The 17,948-nt window shown below is 28.4% G+C and overlaps 1 protein-coding gene across 4 annotated transcripts in view; it reads right to left on the bottom strand.

Moving 5' to 3' along the window:
• Positions 1 to 1,148: 1,148 nt before the first annotated feature.
• LOC111637654 (insulin-like) overlaps positions 1,149 to 17,948 on the bottom strand; it is a 32,607-nt gene continuing 15,807 nt past the window's right edge. The window contains exons 2-5 of one of the 4 annotated variants that reach the window (XM_023383199.1): positions 9,590 to 9,713; positions 1,828 to 1,938; positions 1,531 to 1,753; positions 1,149 to 1,452 (exon numbers count right to left, since the gene is read on the bottom strand). In XM_023383199.1, coding sequence (XP_023238967.1) covers positions 1,256 to 1,452; positions 1,531 to 1,753; positions 1,828 to 1,839 — 432 coding nt within the window. In that variant the 5' untranslated portion in view covers positions 1,840 to 1,938; positions 9,590 to 9,713 and the 3' untranslated portion in view covers positions 1,149 to 1,255. Of the gene's footprint in view, positions 1,453 to 1,530; positions 1,754 to 1,827; positions 2,052 to 9,589; positions 9,780 to 17,948 lie in introns of those variants that run through there. The other 3 variants (XM_023383198.1, XM_023383197.1, XM_023383200.1) reach the window with 3 other exon arrangements.

Raw genomic sequence — 17,948 nt, 5'->3', positions numbered from 1 at the left:
AGTAAGGTTCCATATTACCACCCGATTTTCTCTAAGCCTACTTTCGGACTTTTTGTACAAAAGCCTTCAAAAACCATACTTATAATTACACTAGCGAAAAATCCAATTAGGAACATTTAGTTTACTAGTTACCAGTACTTTTCGCACAAAAAATGTGGGTGTAGTTACGATACCTTGTTTACAATTCACTAAAATGTAATTGGGGTTCCATAATACCACCTTCTCCTCTATATTTATTTTACTTTATTGGTATACCTATCAATCTAATTTAATTTTCATTACCTATATTTCACTGATTTAATGATACAGTAATACCTCGACTTACGCTACCCCGACTTACGCGAACTCGGAGTTACGCGATTTTCAAATCTCGTCGATTCGTCTTTTGTTTGAGCGCTACGCAACTGTTGATTACTCACTCTTCCCACACTATTTTTCAGCTTACATGTTCGGACGTGTCGCGCGGAATCGATACATAGTTACAATTTATTTTGTGTTATTTATTTCTGTGTTTGTTATATCTACGGAGACTTGAGAGACTATATGGTGATTTCTTGTAACCGTGAACGAATCAAAAGATGAGATAAGATTAACGAGAACATTTATTAGCTTACATACATCCGACTTGGATTTTACACAAATTGCGAAATTATACCCTGACTTAGGCGAATTCGACTTACGCGGTTATCACTCGATCCCACCTATCGCGTAAGTTCGGGGTATCACTGTATTTCTTATATATTATTTGAAAATACTATTATTTGAAGAACGATAAGATATTTGATATCTATTAAATATATTTATAAAAAACAACTAAATTTATTTCTTTACAATAAGAATTTAAATTGTCATATTCTTCATTGTCATATTCCACCACGGCCATCAGTCTGACAGGACAGCCTGATGGCCGTGGTGGTCGAGGCATCAGCCTAGTGCTCTGAAGGACCGGAGATTGAATCCGGGCGAGCAACCCCCGGAATTGTTTGAGGTGGTCTGTACTGAACCAGTCATTGTGGGCCTAGCCGAACCACGATGGGTATAATTAAAACGCCCACGGGGCTTTAGGTGCCTCTTAGTGCCCACGTGGAGAAAAATAATTTTGTTTTTTAAGTCTATAAATCAAAAATCGAATAAAAATATTTCACTTCGTAAAATTAATTCTTTGCATTATTTTATTTTCTTTCGAAAATGAACAGGGCATTTACATTAGAAAATTCAAAGTCGCATTGAAAACTTCAAAATTGGTTTAAACAATTTATTTCATCCATAGGCTGCGTTCTTCGTGATCCACCCATTCAGTTTGGTTACAATATGCACGAATCTGTTGGAGTGTGCACCTATTGTGGCAGCATTCGTCTACCACGCCTCTCTTCTTCTCTCGATTAGAAAAGAAAGGAGAAATTCTTCGAAATGGATGTCCGTATTGTCTGACCACAAGATTCCAATAAGGATCTAAAAATAAAAAAAAATAAAAAAATTATCGTTGATTATAAGAACGTGTAAAGAAAAATACAATGCATTTCTACTTACTTGATAAATCGTCATACGTATAAAAAAATCGTTTTCTTTGAATGGCGGATGGAGGGCTATAATAAGATCCATTGCAAATGATACTTAGTGTATCTGATAATTCGGAACCACATGCTTGTATTTTTCTGCGATAGAATGCTCTTTGGAGAAACGGTGGCGAAGAATTTGAGATATTCACCAAAAGGATGCAAACATAAAGAGAAAGAATAATTATGGAACCAACCTAAGAAACATTAGCATATTTAGGCAAGATTCGTTCAAAACATGTTAACCAATAAATTCTAAGATTCTACTCACTTCTATTTTCATGTCGATCTCAACTGTTTTTGTCGAGGAAACTTGTGTTTATTAGGCATTTCTTCTCTTTTATACTTTTCCTTTGGCATTACTCGCCTACTTCTTGCTAATCTGTGAGATTATCCGGGAAATAAAAACATTCGCATTGAACGGACGAAAAAAAACCTTGTTTTCATGATTTTTAGTCGTTACGTTAATCTCTAGTAAATTAAGCTGATTACATTCTGAAATGAACACTTCGTTACAAACACCGGGTAAATAAGATTTAGATAATACGAATTAATAATTCTCATCCATACTGAAGGTTATATAAATTATTTTAATTAACATCTTTAATATTCTAAAACGATTAAATATTTTAAACTTTTACTTTCCCGGCTTTGTTATAAGAGTGAAAGTATGACGATCGGTCAAAATGACCCCCTTCACTAAGATTTTTACATTTTTGGATTCAGGGGACCTCAAAACGTCTAAAAATTAGGGGTTTTTCTATATGTACGGAGGCACGATTTTGTTCATCCTCTTTGAAGCTTAATAACTTCCCTGCTTTTTATCGAATTTCTGAAATTTTGCAGGGTGGTGTGTGTATTAGGAGGATTGATGCTATTAAATTTTGGTGGTTAAAGACCGACGGGGTTTGAAGATAAAGGAGGTCGTATATCTCGAGTATGGTAGGACTTAATGACGATTTACTTGTTATTCTTTCTTTCTTTAGTTGCTTTTACTCGTTATTAGCATTTACAATTTTTTATAAAACTCGTCCCTACCCTCAAAATTAAAGCTTTTTTCATTTTATAATACTGTACTTAATTAAAAATATAAAATTTAAAAAAATAAAATATGGTAACAAATGGCGCCACACGCAGTTTTAAATGTTGCCGGAAAAGTTAAGCAATTCATTGATGAAATTTTTATTTAAATTTAACAATTGACTTACGACTAATAGTTTGTAGGTAAAATAGATTTTCCCCCTGTATATATTATAATTTTATATTAAAATTAATGAAAAAGTATAGCATACGTACTAGAAAAAAAAATAGAAAAAGAAAACATTCAATCCACTATGAAAATCATTAATGTGTATAATGAGAAACTTTACATTAGAAACATGATATTTCGAATTGTGATTTCAGATAAAGAAGCAGTTGCTCGCTTTAGATTTCGCCCGTTCTTTAATACTTTTATCCATATATTAATAACTTATTGAGGCATTTTGTTACAAATCAACAGGTATTACAAATTTTCCTTTCTCAATAGATGCAAAACTCGTTGTCAGCCGTCATTAATTTTAAATAATGAAACTTTTTTTATTGACCAATGAAGCGATGACGTCTATCCTTAACCATGTTTATTCATCATAGAAAGTTTACTTATTTCTTTTCATGATTTTGCCATCTGGAAGCCCCTCGTTGCTAAATGATAGTCTTTATAAATCCTTTCTTTTTTTTTGGACGAAATCATACAGTAAAGTTTACCAAATTTGTCAACCAAAACGCTAAAAAAGAAAGGAAAAAAAAGATAAACAAGTGAACATTTGGGCGATACTCTTGATTCATTTCAAATGACCTAGTTCTTTTGAATAAATTATTCTTGTCATTATTATTATTATTACTACTTTTTTAAATATTAAAAACTTTTCTTCTAAATTTTATTTAATTAACTGTTCTCCTAATTAAACACAACAATAGTTAAAGGAATTTCAAATATCAATACATGGATTCAAGAACGTATCCAACTTTTATGGACTATAAACTTTCGCTTACAGCCTGATTCTCACTACAACAAGTATGCGGTAGATCCTCAGTGAAGCTTCTCGGTTATTTAATGAGGACAACTCTGAATTTTCATATTGGGGAGTTTTTCGTTGGCAATAGATCAATGGTAGGAACTGGGCTTAACACATTAAAAGAACTGGATTTAATGCGTTGAGTTTGGCTGGTAGGTAATGTGTGAGAGATGGGAATGACGTTTTGGTTTGAATTACCATACGACTCATTAACTGATATATTATGAGAATCGGGATTGAATTTTGTGTTACTTGTTCGAAATAAACAACTATATCAGATTTAAAATAAATGTATTATTTATATATTTAGTTTTAAAAAAGTATAAGTTAGATAGACGGTTGTCTACGAACATAGGGAACCAGCTTCGAATCTGAATGAGATCCTTACAATGTAGTATGGAAATCGTTTTTCATCCCTCAACTTTATTAGACGACCTCAATTCAGTTCGAACTCGTCTGTAACAAGAAAATTGAACTAGACCATATAGCCTATACTGTAATAACATTTTTTATAATAATTTAATTTTTTAGTATTAATACGTTAGCTGTTATTGCAGGTGTTAAATAATAAAATGTGTTCCAAGAATGCCCTTTATTTCCCTAGATTTAAAATTGTCTGTCTGAGATCTGTTCTTCATAATATTCAGAATGTTTTCATTATCCGAAGGATGCATTTTTTGATTTTAGAATAGGAATTTGATTATAACTTCACTAGAAAATGTTTATTTTAATCTAGAAAATTCATAAAATAATTAAATGACTGATCTATTAATGTAATTCTAGCTAAATTTTAACTTTTTTTAGAAAGAAAAGAACGCATATTTAAGTTTACCCTATTTGCTATATTAATAGTTTCTAATATCCCATTGTGATAAAAAAACTCATAAATATCTGATACAATTTTAAAAAATTAATAACCACAGAAAGCTTAAATGCAAGCTTAAAAGCTTAACAAAAAAATTATACTACACTCAACACATCAATATCTTATTTTGTTTTTGAAGATTAATAGTGCTTGCTCGACCTTTCGTCATGCAAGCACTACTAACTGAAAATTCTGCAAACTTTATTTAATGTGTCGAATGAGTAGGCTATTTTTTATGCAGATTAGATGTACTGTCGCACAAAAGGATTCAAAACACTCAAGATGACGATTTTCAGTGTCTGTTTCCCATTAACTTTTGAGATCTTCAACTGTATCAGGATTTTTACTTCTGCAAATAGTCTTTGCTGAATAGCAGGAAAAAAATATAAGAATTTTCTTAGGGCTTCCACGCTTCAAAACTTTGAGAATCCATAATAAAGATATCCAACATTCTTTTATAATTAATTCTTTTGATATAATTTCCATTCTCATCTTGAATGGAAGTTGTTTTAAAAGAATTAATTGTTTGCAGCGCCTTTTAGTGATCTAAAACGGTACATAATACAAAAATTGTCCATAATTATAAACCGAGGATTTTTTTTTTTTTTGTATTTTTTCAGAATCTGGAATTCATATTAGAGCAGGAATGTTGTTAGGAGACCAGATCATAATTTGCATTAATAAAAGCGATCCATTAAGGGTTGATTAATAAACATTTTATTTAGATAAATAATACAATTAATGATTTATTTTACATATGATACAAGATCTGAAAATGACTTGTNCGTAACGGTAATGTTTAATAAAATCCGTTTATAGAAAAAACAAAATTTAAAATAAAAGTAAATGTTTATTAATTTAGTTTTTGTTTCTTTCTATGAATGTTTATATATACAGTATATAAACATTCATAGAAAGAAACAAAAACTAAATTAATAAACATTTACTTTTATTTTAAATTTTGTTTTTTCTATAAACGGATTTTATTAAACATTACCGTTACGCTTTTACTTGTTTATTAATGTTAATAAATGCAGAATTATTTTATTTTATTGCTAAAGAAATTGTAATTTTATAATAATAAAAAACCATCATTGATTACATGTACAGTACCTTACATGCTCATTAGTTATTTAAATATTTCAATAATTTATGTTTCTCACAGAAATAGCTAAATTTATATATATAATGTGCGATATAAGTAATTGTTTTTATTCATTCTGTAACTCGAATAACCGCGGAGTAAATTTTATTTTATTGTTATAAGGAATTATTTTATTAGTACTTTCAAATCTTATCCGGATCTTCAGTTTCTCTTAGTAAAACGAGAATCGCAATATCATGACCTATTATTAATCCATGACAGAATAGAATTACGTAACAAAATGATAATATTGTTACGTAATTCTGATCTTTAATAATCTTGATTGGGATCGAATAGACTTAGAAATTTTTATAGTTAGATTGATGTAGATATGTCAAGTCCTGTTCCCCACAACTCTCCTCCCATTTCTGATTAGGCCGAACCTGTGATTGACGTGAAAAAAAGCCATCTTAGTGCTTACAGAATAGAAAAAGTTCACAAAAAACCACGTGTACCAACTTATTATGTATGGGAGTCGCCCATAATTTGTTAAATGAGGCATAAATAATAGGACTCCAGACTAAGAAACAAATCCAATAAAATCAAACTCCGACAGTCAATAAATTGAAGACTCGGATTCGAATTCCAATGTATAGTGATTACGAAATCAATTAATTCGCAAACTAACGTTTCTAAACAGTTTCAATCAAGAATGATAAGTAAGAATGTTAGTATCAGGATCATTGCAGGACAGATTTAAAAAATGTCTAATTTGAATCAGGAAAACAAATTATTACACAAAAATTATAAAAAGACACAAATATATTAGACACAAAACTATATATTAGAATTTCGGCAACAATCACTAAAACCATCTAGAAGGGCAGAAGCTTGTAATTTTTTCTCGGATTCGGAAAAAAACTTTTAAGTGCAGTACCCATATTGGTCACTACCCTTATAACATTAATTAATGTTGACGGGTAGATGGCCGAACGCGAACGATTAAAGTGACAGCCTGCCGTTCTGGAGTACCCAGGATCGGCTCCGGACGGGTCGAAAACGCCCTGAAATTTTTCGGGACTAGTCCGTCTAGATATATCGGGCCCCATCCCTCACCAACCGACCGCCCTATTGCCATAATGAGTTTGCAAATTAGTGCCCACAGGGCCACAGGGCTGAAAGAGTTAAATGTATGTACCGCACATACACATTCTTCGTATTCCGTAAGAAAAAACAAGGGGCCAAACGGGTCTGCTCCCCTTCCCCTTCCGGTTCTGCTACTCTCCTCAAGTCCCGTAGAAGCTCTCGATGGCCTTGACTATCACCGTCTATATTACTTCATTAGTCTATTTCGAATGATGTAGATAATCCTTATGAAGGATTATCTACCGACATAATTCAGATAGGAAAAACACGAGAACAGATCGTGACTAAAGATAAATCGTATTAGTCACGATTCGTCCTCAGTTATTGTTAATTAATAAACGAATATCTCCCGTTGTAAAGACATTTTATAATAGCAAAAATTATCATAACGTCCGTGTTTTCATGTGTAAATATTTTCTACGGTAGAAATTATTTATTAAAAATAAACTATTAAGAACTTCTCATCCAGAAAAGGTAAATTCTTCATTGTTTATAAATTAAACCACTCATCAGTGCAGATAAACATATATTAAAAATTTGTTTATTATCTTATATTCTTATAAAAGTATAAATATTTAAAAAATGTCATTTTTCATATATATATATATTTCAATTTTGCAGGATATTTAGTGTACTCTCGACGCGACATGATGCTATCCTCGTACTGATTACCGCGTGTAGTACTGTACATATATTAATTAAATTATTATTTAACTTTACGATCGATTATTATTATTAATAATAATAATTATACTCTATTTAACCAGTATTAAATATTTAAAAATTGTTTTAGTAGTTTTTCTAATAGTATATGCTGTTATTCTGTTATTCCTTTAACACTTTATAAAAGAATAACATATTATTATTAAACATAACATGAAATTTTAGCTATTTAAATTGTTTATTGTATTAAAAGCTAAATAACAAAAAAAAATCGATAAGAAGATTTTTGAAATTCTATGACGTTAGCGTAATATCCTACTTTAAATTTCATTTTCTAAAAGGGAAATGACTCAAGCGATGACGTCATCCCGCCTCATTTTCATTTTAGTGGTACTTCCGGATAAATGGCGTACAAAGTGCGTAAATGTTGTCAATGAAAATGCTCTAATTGTTACAATTTGTTTTTANTTTCATTAGCACTTCATTGACAAAAGGACAATGATGCGTACTTCATTGAAAGTAATACGACTCCTTAACTTATTTTTTAAAATGTTGAAATAGCCTGACGCCCCACTATATCTAAACAGAAAACAGGTTTCTGATCAATTCCATCCAGTTGTTAGTTATTGAGGTGATGGCGGCTGTCATACATAAACAACATAGACACCATGATTAATATGTTTATACGTTTCACTGTCTCTTCCATCAGCTGTCGTAGCCTCGGGCTGCCATCACGTTCTACCCCTTCGCTGCCCTTCTTCGCCATCATTGGCACCATCTTTCTCTTGACCTCTGTTAAATCTTTTATTTTTCACGCTTTTAATTAGCTCTTTGTCTGAGAACCTACCTATGATATGATTTTTAATGGCGTCCAGACATCGTAAATTATGTTTGTTTTTAGTCGATTATCTCGACTCGGAAAGCTATCTTTCCCTACAGGAAATATTTCTTAATATTAATCTAATAGATGCACCATTTTAATATTGTCTCCGTCTTCGCGTGGATGGACTTTACCTTGAAAAATATTATAGGTAAGCTCGTAAAGCTAATCTAAGACACGTTTTAGTTTAAACGTGACCTGATGAATGTACATAGTGGGACAGGAAATACCACGTCATCCAGGCCCTATATTTCACACCGCCTCCCAGCGACCTTTGTACACAGCGAAAACTTTATGAGAGTCATCTTTAGACAGCTATCTATAATAACTTGTGCCAAATGCCATGTTTATAGTTGATATGTGAACTTGAGCCATGTGGTAAGTAATAATAGTTATAAACAGACGATTGTCCTTTCACGTAATTTTTAAAGATAAGAAATCCACACACACTTTAGTTAAGAATTCCGGCCATTTGTCGTTTATTATTACACACACACAAACATATATATATATAATTTTTTTTTTTAAATGAGTGAGATAACTTGATTATAGATTCCAATATTTTGAATTTAAAATGATAAAAAATGTTTATTTAAATTCCATTTAATTTAAGTAAATTGGGGTATACAATTTCTAACTTTGTTTCTTGATAAGCAGTTTTCCTGTTCTAATTAGACCATATATATATACTGTATGTGTGTGATCTAATTAGATATATATGTACTGTACATGTGCTCTAACCTTCCTTTACCTGAACACCGAAAGCAATCCCAATCTAATGATTTTTCTATCAGAAATTTAAAATTATTATAATTTGGAGATGATACATGCTATTAATTTTTTTTATTTGTAAAATTATACATTTTTTACAAAGTATTTAGCAATTCATATTTTGAAACTTAAACAGCACTGGACCAAATACCTGGCAAACTTGGGACAAGAAGTAATCTTAATTTCTGGATTTTGTTGGTTTTCTGGACACAGCCTAAATATATTTTTATAATAACAATGGAAAGTTAAGAATTGAGAGTAAAGAAAGGTTTTTAACACACCATATGCCAGCACTCATACAGGTATTGGTGTTGTGTGATGTGTATTCTATGGAAAACAAAAAGTAGACATGTGGTGGACTATATACTACAGTCTACCAAATTCAAAAACTAGCCAGTTTTGAACATATCCATTTTTCTGGTAATTCCTAATTTCTGAAAGCCATATATTTGGTCTGGTGCTGTATTTTTGTTTTGACATTATTAAATTTTAGGATAGTTGTACTTTGGAATAGTATTATAATTTCTATGTTGCAAATTATTTCTTTAAGAAAGGAACAATGCTTACCTTGTCAGTGTTATTTGTCCCAGGTGCCATACTAAAGAGGGAAAGTTCCTGAAATGCATCTATGACATTGACAAAATAAAGGTGTCTGACAAGGCAAGCATTTGTGTGGATTAATGTTCCTTTCCTAAAGAAATAATTTCATATATTAAACTTATTTAGGAAAAATTGAAAATAAAATTTGATATTGTGAGAATGATGAAACTGTTCACATGCACACTTTATATATTAAAATTGAGTAATAAATAACTTAAAGAATTAGAATTATTATTGTTTATTACTCAAGTAAAAATATATTATATTTAGTCAAATATAAAATTTAAAAACTAAAAATTAATTTTATTTTAAATTGAAAATAATCAAAAGCTGTGCTTATAAATATTTTTTTTTTGTAAGAATTTATGTAAATTTGGTGAGTATAATGTTTCAGTTTAAACTTTTTCTGCATAGCATTTAATATAAGATTCATTATATTTAAGTAATTGCCTTTAATTTTAATTAGTAGTATTTAAATAATATATTAAATTGAATAATTTAATTGGGATTATTTTTAAATTAGAAATAAAATATACTATGTATAAAAATACAAAGTATTTTACAGTAAATTATGTTACATTATAGTTTTTGAGAAAATGAAATAGTTATTGTATTCACAGTACTGTATATAAAATATGTTTGCAAACTATTTATTCTTATTTTATCTGACACATAGTTAAAAATATGAAAATAGGTCAGATTAAATAAATATAAAAACCTGAAATATAATAAATTTAAAATGTTTTAAAAACATTTGTTATATATGCATTTTTTTTAATTCTAAAATATTTGTAATTAATAATAATTCAACCATTTTGAAGCAAAAATAATAATGAATCAAAGATTTAAAAAAAATTTCATAAAGTTTATTTATATGAATATTGTATACCAGTTGTTATAGATAATTTTAATTGTATTGTTGTCATTTAGGCTAATTTATAACTTTGGTGGAATGAAAAAATTTTATCAGTGATGTGATAAAATCAAAATCACTATTGATTATTTCAAACTTTTAGTATCACTATAATATTTCTATCATTAGAAAAATTATAATGATAAATGGCGTACAAAGTGCGTAAATGTTGTCAATGAAAATGCTCTAATTGTTACAATTTGTTTTTATTTTTATCATAATATTAAAAAATTAAATATTAATTCTTGGAAGATTTTTTACATCTCTTAAGTTAACCATCCTTTATAAGAAAATCCAAACTAGATTTTCACTTAATTGTCTTTTGCTTCATTATAATGTTAAAAACTCATCAATTAAGATGAATGAAACAGAACAAATATTAAAATATTAAATTTTACGGAAGTTGTTATAAATTGAATTGATCATTTAAACTAAAGAACAGAACAAAAGAGAATATATTTTAACAGTGATAGAAACAACAATAAAAAGATAATATTTTATTTAAAGTGTCTAACAAATAAGAAATACAAAACAAATGAATATTCTAGTTAGAGAAATATAGGAACTATAGACTTTTTTATTGATAAGATCCAATTGATCCATCTTCAATGCATTCAAATTTTTTCCCCTGTGTACAGGGGGAAAAAATTTGCAAGACAAAAAAAAGTTTGAATGTGTATACAATATAGAATGCAAGACAAAAAAAAATTTGAATGTGTATGCAAGAATGCAAGACAAAAAAAAATTTGAATGTGTATACAATATAGAATTTTTTTGGTTGAATAAAGATTTACCAATAATAAAATGTTGATTAGAAATATTTAAATGAACATTTACCATTGTTTTATCAAATACATCAGCTAGAATTTAATTTTATAAACTTCACTTAGTAAATTTTTATAGAAAAAAGTATAACAAAAATTTTATCTTGTAAAAGTAGTAATTTTCTGCTATATCAAGAACATATCTATAAAAGTTATCATTTTTCACAATCTGTCTTNTTTATCAAATACATCAGCTAGAATTTAATTTTATAAACTTCACTTAGTAAATTTTTATAGAAAAAAAGTATAACAAAAATTTTATCTTGTAAAAGTAGTAATTTTCTGCTATATCAAGAACATATCTATAAAAGTTATCATTTTTCACAATCTGTCTTGGATCTATTGGGTCTTGTCCTCAACATTCAGTCACTTTGTTGTGGGCCTGACTATATCTATGAAAAAAGATCATAATGGTGCCCATAGAACAGAATCAAAAGATTTTTCAATCATTTACATGGAAGAATTCAGTAAAACAGCTTGTTAAATTTGTTTTAGACATTTTTTAAAGTATGTTTTTATCTATTGTTAGATAATTATATTACATATAGGACACTGTTATAATAACAATCCACGAAAAACCTTTTTTTTTACGAGTGTTATGATACATTTTAATTTATTATTTAATAAAATATGTTCATTTTTAGTAAAGTTTAGTAAAGTATCAGTATATTATTGTCTGCAATAAAGTACATTTTTATGAAATTTGAAATTTCTCAGCTTTAACACAAAATGACTTCTAATCTTAACACTGCATTGAGTAATAACAATCCACAAAACCTTTTTATAACAGTGTTGTGTCTGTGACAAACTTCACTAGCATTTTCGACCTCCACCAAGGTCTTCTTCAGGTGGTGACTAAACGGTGTCTTCTCTTGACCGTTGGAATGATGACACTCGAGAGTCACCACCTGAGGAAGACCTCAGTGGAGGTTGAAAACGTTAGTGAAGTTTGTCAAGGACACTGTTATAATAACAATCCACGAAAAACCTTTTTTTTTTACGAGTGTTATGTCACTATTAAATTCCACAAGTACTTTCGACCTCCTCCGAGGTCTGCTTCAGGTGGTGACTGGCCGTGTTTCGACCCGGCCGTCGTGACGATGTTGCCAACGATGTAAATAAATAAATGTGCGCGTCAGGTTTTACCCCTCCGACCGACACTGTTCGAATTCCTCGAACAAGTACTTCCACGCCTGTGCAAGCGTTTTCCCATCCTTGTAGTTGATGCAGTTGCCCCCCTGATAGCTTTATGAATCTCCCAGGCCTCCAGGTGGCAGATGTGATCCGCACAGAAAGCTTGTCTGACACTGTTATAAAAAGGTTTTGAGGATTGTTCTCAGCTTTATTCTACAAAATGTATAAACAGGCTGCATTTATTTTATGCCAATGATGCATTCTGTTCAAGGTGGCATAAACAAAATTGGTGCAAAATAATTGCGTTTTATTATGGAATAAATAGGGATGTTTTAGTAATACATAATTGAATATACTGTAAATAGGATATACTTTCAATAACAACAGGTTTAGTACCAAAACATTTATTAATGTTTAAATATTAAAAAGTCAAATGATTGCTGAATTATATTATAGGTGGAAAGCATATATTTTAATTCTGTGTGTAGCGTCTTTGCAATCCAAACAATAATTTTGGTAGACAATCAAAGAGCAATTAGTTAGAAAACATTACGGTTTATTTAAAACACTTTTTTAATTCATATGCATTTTGGGTTGGCTTGTATTCCCAACCCCTCTTCAGTGCTGTTAAAAATTACAAAAAAAAAGGTGAGTTTCACGACATTGGTAAGTAGGATGTAACAAAAATGAGGGGTGACAATAACATAAAAAACTTACATGTTATATAATGGTACAGCATAGACTTGTGTGACAATATTTTCATTACATAGTTGTATGACTATTTGACTAAGTGCACTGTTTTAAGATTTAAAAAGTAAAGAATATTTTCTATTTTTATGTATGTTTCTTTACAAAGCTATATTTAATTATAATTTTGTTTAAAAGAATATTCATACAATTGAAGAATATTTTGTACCAGGTATGTACTGGTACATCCACCACATTTTATTTAACCAAGTAAGTTTTTATTATTTTATTTTTAATTGTAGCCTGATATCGTGGCTAGCGATTCGGAATGTAATTGTGATATTAAAAATGCATTTAGAGAAGTCTACAGTTTTTACTGACTTATTAGGTTGCGAATTGCTGATTTACATGATAAGAACTTTAATTTGATACCTAAACCAAATTTTTTAGCTATTTACTCAAACTAAGTTGGACTGAAACCCTCTTTTAATTAATATATAGATAAGTTTTAAAATATTCAAATATTTCATTTCTGGAAGAATTAAATTTTAATATAATTCATTAAATATTTTTTTGGTGTTCAATAGTAATCATTGTCATAGATTTGATCAGTGTTAAATGATAAATCATAATGTGCATATGTGAAAATTGTTTCTGAAGTTTCTAATTAAATACATTAATAAACTTAAAACTTTATATATTTTGATATCAATGTTAATGCTATGATTTGATGTTAATGGTGATTAATTTTGATACTTAATGTTAATTGTTTCTGATATTCTGGCATAACAAGTTGATCTAATTATTGTCATGATGTTTTGCATTTTAAATTGATAAGATTTAATACTATCTTTGAAATGATGTATATTTATTTTTATCCATTATCATTATTCAAATCATTAAAATAAGATGAATTAATTTACTAATAGTCTAAGCCAAAGTCTATATTGCTTGGGGAAAGTATAGTGAAAAGTAATGATTTATACCAATTACATCATCATTATATTCTGATGACATATACTAATTATCAATGATAATGTTGTCATCGCTTTTGCAAAAGTTGATAGTACTGTACATTTTATTGGAAATTTGAATTATTAATAATAATAAGAATTTTTAAATATGATGAATAGTCTTATTTTTTGCCTTTCTCCTTCAGGAAATAAATCAGAAACTAGTAGAACTGCTTTAGTTTATCATGTAAATTGATAATGTTATAAATTGAATATGTTATAAATATGTATCAAATAAAAAATGGTTTTCTTGAAAAATTTTAAGTATATTTATCCAATTATTTCAGCTAAAAGAAAAATATTTTCTATAAGAGTGTTGATGTTAGAAAATATTACCTGTGATACTTGATTTAATATCTAATTAGAATGATACATGATTTAGTAGAATTTTTAGGAAATCTAATCTAACAAAAAATCTAACTATTGAAGTCATTATTTGAAGTATTGAATATAATGCTTGTTTTGTATAATAAAATTAGAAAGCAAAAACAATTGCTTTTATGAAATCTGTGCTTTATAGTGATAGGTAGTTTTAAAAATTCTCACCTACTAATACGGTACTTTATACTTTTCAGTTTTAAACTACATGAAATGTCAAATTTAAGTCTATTTTAATAATTTACATAATAGTATTTTTTTCCTGAAAACATTTTAATTAAAAATATTAAATTTGTTTTCCTTCTTTTGGTTTCATTGAAATTAAAACACAAACATATGACATTAATATACATCTTTCCTTAACTTGTACCTTTTATTACACTTTCTCTGGGAACTATTAGGTATTTTTACTAATATTCTGTTTGTGAAGTAAATCCAGTTTATAATTATAATTATTAAATTAACTAATATAAATAAATTTTCATTTATTTATATTAAGAATTTTGTAAACTAGATTTAGTATGAAATGATTCAGATATAGTGATATCAAATATAAACTAGTTTCTGTATGACTGACTATGAGTTTATTTTTGCAATGTCACCTTGAAAATATAAACAAGTGATTGCATTAATAAATTATGACATATAGTCAAAATATTTATTAATAAACTCTATTATTTTTATTTTTTTAATTGTAGATTTTATTGAGTTTAAATTATATTTAATTTTTAAATTTATTTGATTTTTGAGATGAATTTAAAAGCAGTGATGATACGATTATTTTAATATTAACTTTAAAATTTAGTGTGATGATAGGAATTTATGAATGTTCAAATAAATAAATAAATTTGAACTAAATACATTGCTAAAGGTATTAGAAAATAATTGTTAGTATTTTTTTATGATTTTATATTTTCTTTTATAAAATAATAATTAAATTTTGACATATATTTATTTGTATTCTTTTCTATATTGTAAATGAAATAAATTTGAACAATTATTATACTGTTATACCAATTTGTCAACACAGTTTGTCCTAAGTTTTATAACTTGTGTAAATCTTTTTGATACAATCATAAAGATTGCATTACCATAAAATTAAACAAAAACTATCAATTTGGATCAGAGAATTAAAATAATAAACATATAAAAAGTACTCATACATTAATAATATGTTTTATTTTCTTAAGTGCCATTTTGGCTATTTCACCACTGTTTCCAGATAAGACTTCTAATTTTTATGATATATTACTATTTTTCTTATTTTTTCTGAAGATGAGTGAATATTACAAAATCCACATATCAGAATATAGCAATATTTTATTAGTCATTCCTTATGCTATGTAAAATTTGTCTTATAGAAGAAATTCCATAAGAATCCTTACCATATATTATCTACTGTGTATGTTAAGCTTAGACTATACCAGTGGCATGCCATGACATTTGATGATAGGGAAGCTGTGTTTCTGTAAGAAGCCAACATCCAGGGGCAGTCAGTCAATTGCGCGTCAGTGATGGTTTAGGGTCCATTCGTATTGTTTATTTGATAAGCCAGTAAAAACCGTAGACTTCTTTAAATGCATTTTTAATATCACAATTACATTTCGAATCGTTAGCATTGATATCAGGGTTACAATTAAAAATAAAATAATAAAAACTTACTTGGTGAAATAAAATGNGTCTTTCTCTTTTTTTTTTTGATAGCAAAAAAAGAAAACAACATTCTAAACAACCAAGTTATTTTCTTTGTAATTAACTCCTTCATAATTACATTCCAGAGTTTACTAATTTTCCTGACTATTTGTTTTATTTTTACTAAGTTTTTACTTTTTTAATTTGTTCATGTTTTCGTTTTTATTTCATAACTTCTATATATATTAAAACATCGTGGGTATTTGTATTAATAATTAAAAAAAAACCCAGTATTTTAAATAAGTATTCCTGTTTGAATTGATTAAAAATAAACTAAAAATGGCAAAATTTTTTGGGCTACAATTTGAATAAATTGTAGACCTATAAATTCCCACTGTCTTCCGTCTGTTTGTCTATCTGTTTATCCATCTTTAATCTCGAGAACGGTATTAGATAGATGAAAACGAAGACCCGATATGAAAAGTACAGAGATAGGAGGCTTCGAGTAATTATATATTAACTTCCGGTAGAGACCGAAATTCACGTGGTTTCAATTCAAAAAATTTTCCCCCGAATAGAGTTACATACATGACCGACATGACTATGTTGTTGTAAGGAAAAGTATGATGTACGGGGGAAGACACTATTAAAGATAGAAAATATATTGTAAATGAAATAAATTTGAACAATTATTATACTGTTATACCAATTTGTCAACACAGTTTGTCCTAAGTTTTATAACTTGTGTAAATCTTTTTGATACAATCATAAAGATTGCATTACCATAAAATTAAACAAAAACTATCAATTTGGATCAGAGAATTAAAATAATAAACATATAAAAAGTACTCAAACATTAATAATATGTTTTATTTTCTTAAGTGTCATTTTGGCTATTTCACCACTGTTTCCAGATAAGACTTCTAATTTTTATGATATATTACTATTTTTCTTATTTTTTCTGAAGATGAGTGAATATTACAAAATCCACATATCAGAATATAGCAATATTTTATTAGTCATTCCTTATGCTATGTAAAATTTGTCTTATAGAAGAAACTCCATAAGAATCCTTACCATATATTATCTACTGTGTATGTTAAGCTTAGACTATACCAGTGGCATGCCATGACATTTGATGATAGGGAAGCTGTGTTTCTGTAAGAAGCCAACATCCAGGGGCAGTCAGTCAATTGCGCGTCAGTGATGGTTTAGGGTCCATTCGTATTGTTTATTTGATAAGCCAGTAAAAACCGTAGACTTCTTTAAATGCATTTTTAATATCACAATTACATTTCGAATCGTTAGCATTGATATCAGGGTTACAATTAAAAATAAAATAATAAAAACTTACTTGGTGAAATAAAATGTGTGGTGAATGTACCGGTACATACCTGGTATATTCTTCAATTGTATGAATATACTTTTAAACAAAATTATAATTAAATACAGTAGAGCGTGAATTATCTGAAAGAATTCCAGTCAGCAAATTTAAATTTTTGCCAGTGCTGTGGCACTGCAATCTTTGGCTATGTCTAGGGCTACTCAAATATTTTATGTTTTTGATACTAAATTAACTTCTGAAGTATAATTTTTTATTGTTTTTATATTTTTCAATATATTTATTTTGTTTGTACAAAATAAAAAAATAATTTTTAACGATACAATAGTCTTTGTTAGGCTTAACATCGACGAAAATTCAACACAAAGCGACACGCAACGGAGAAAAATTTCAACATGGGATA

This window comes from Centruroides sculpturatus, unplaced genomic scaffold (genome assembly GCF_000671375.1).
Source record: "Centruroides sculpturatus isolate CEXI.00-Female unplaced genomic scaffold, Cexi_2.0 scaffold1027, whole genome shotgun sequence".
In the NCBI taxonomy this organism is placed as follows: domain Eukaryota; kingdom Metazoa; phylum Arthropoda; class Arachnida; order Scorpiones; family Buthidae; genus Centruroides; species Centruroides sculpturatus.
Note: the sequence above shows the minus strand (reverse complement) of the source record. Positions and strands in the feature narration are given on the sequence as shown.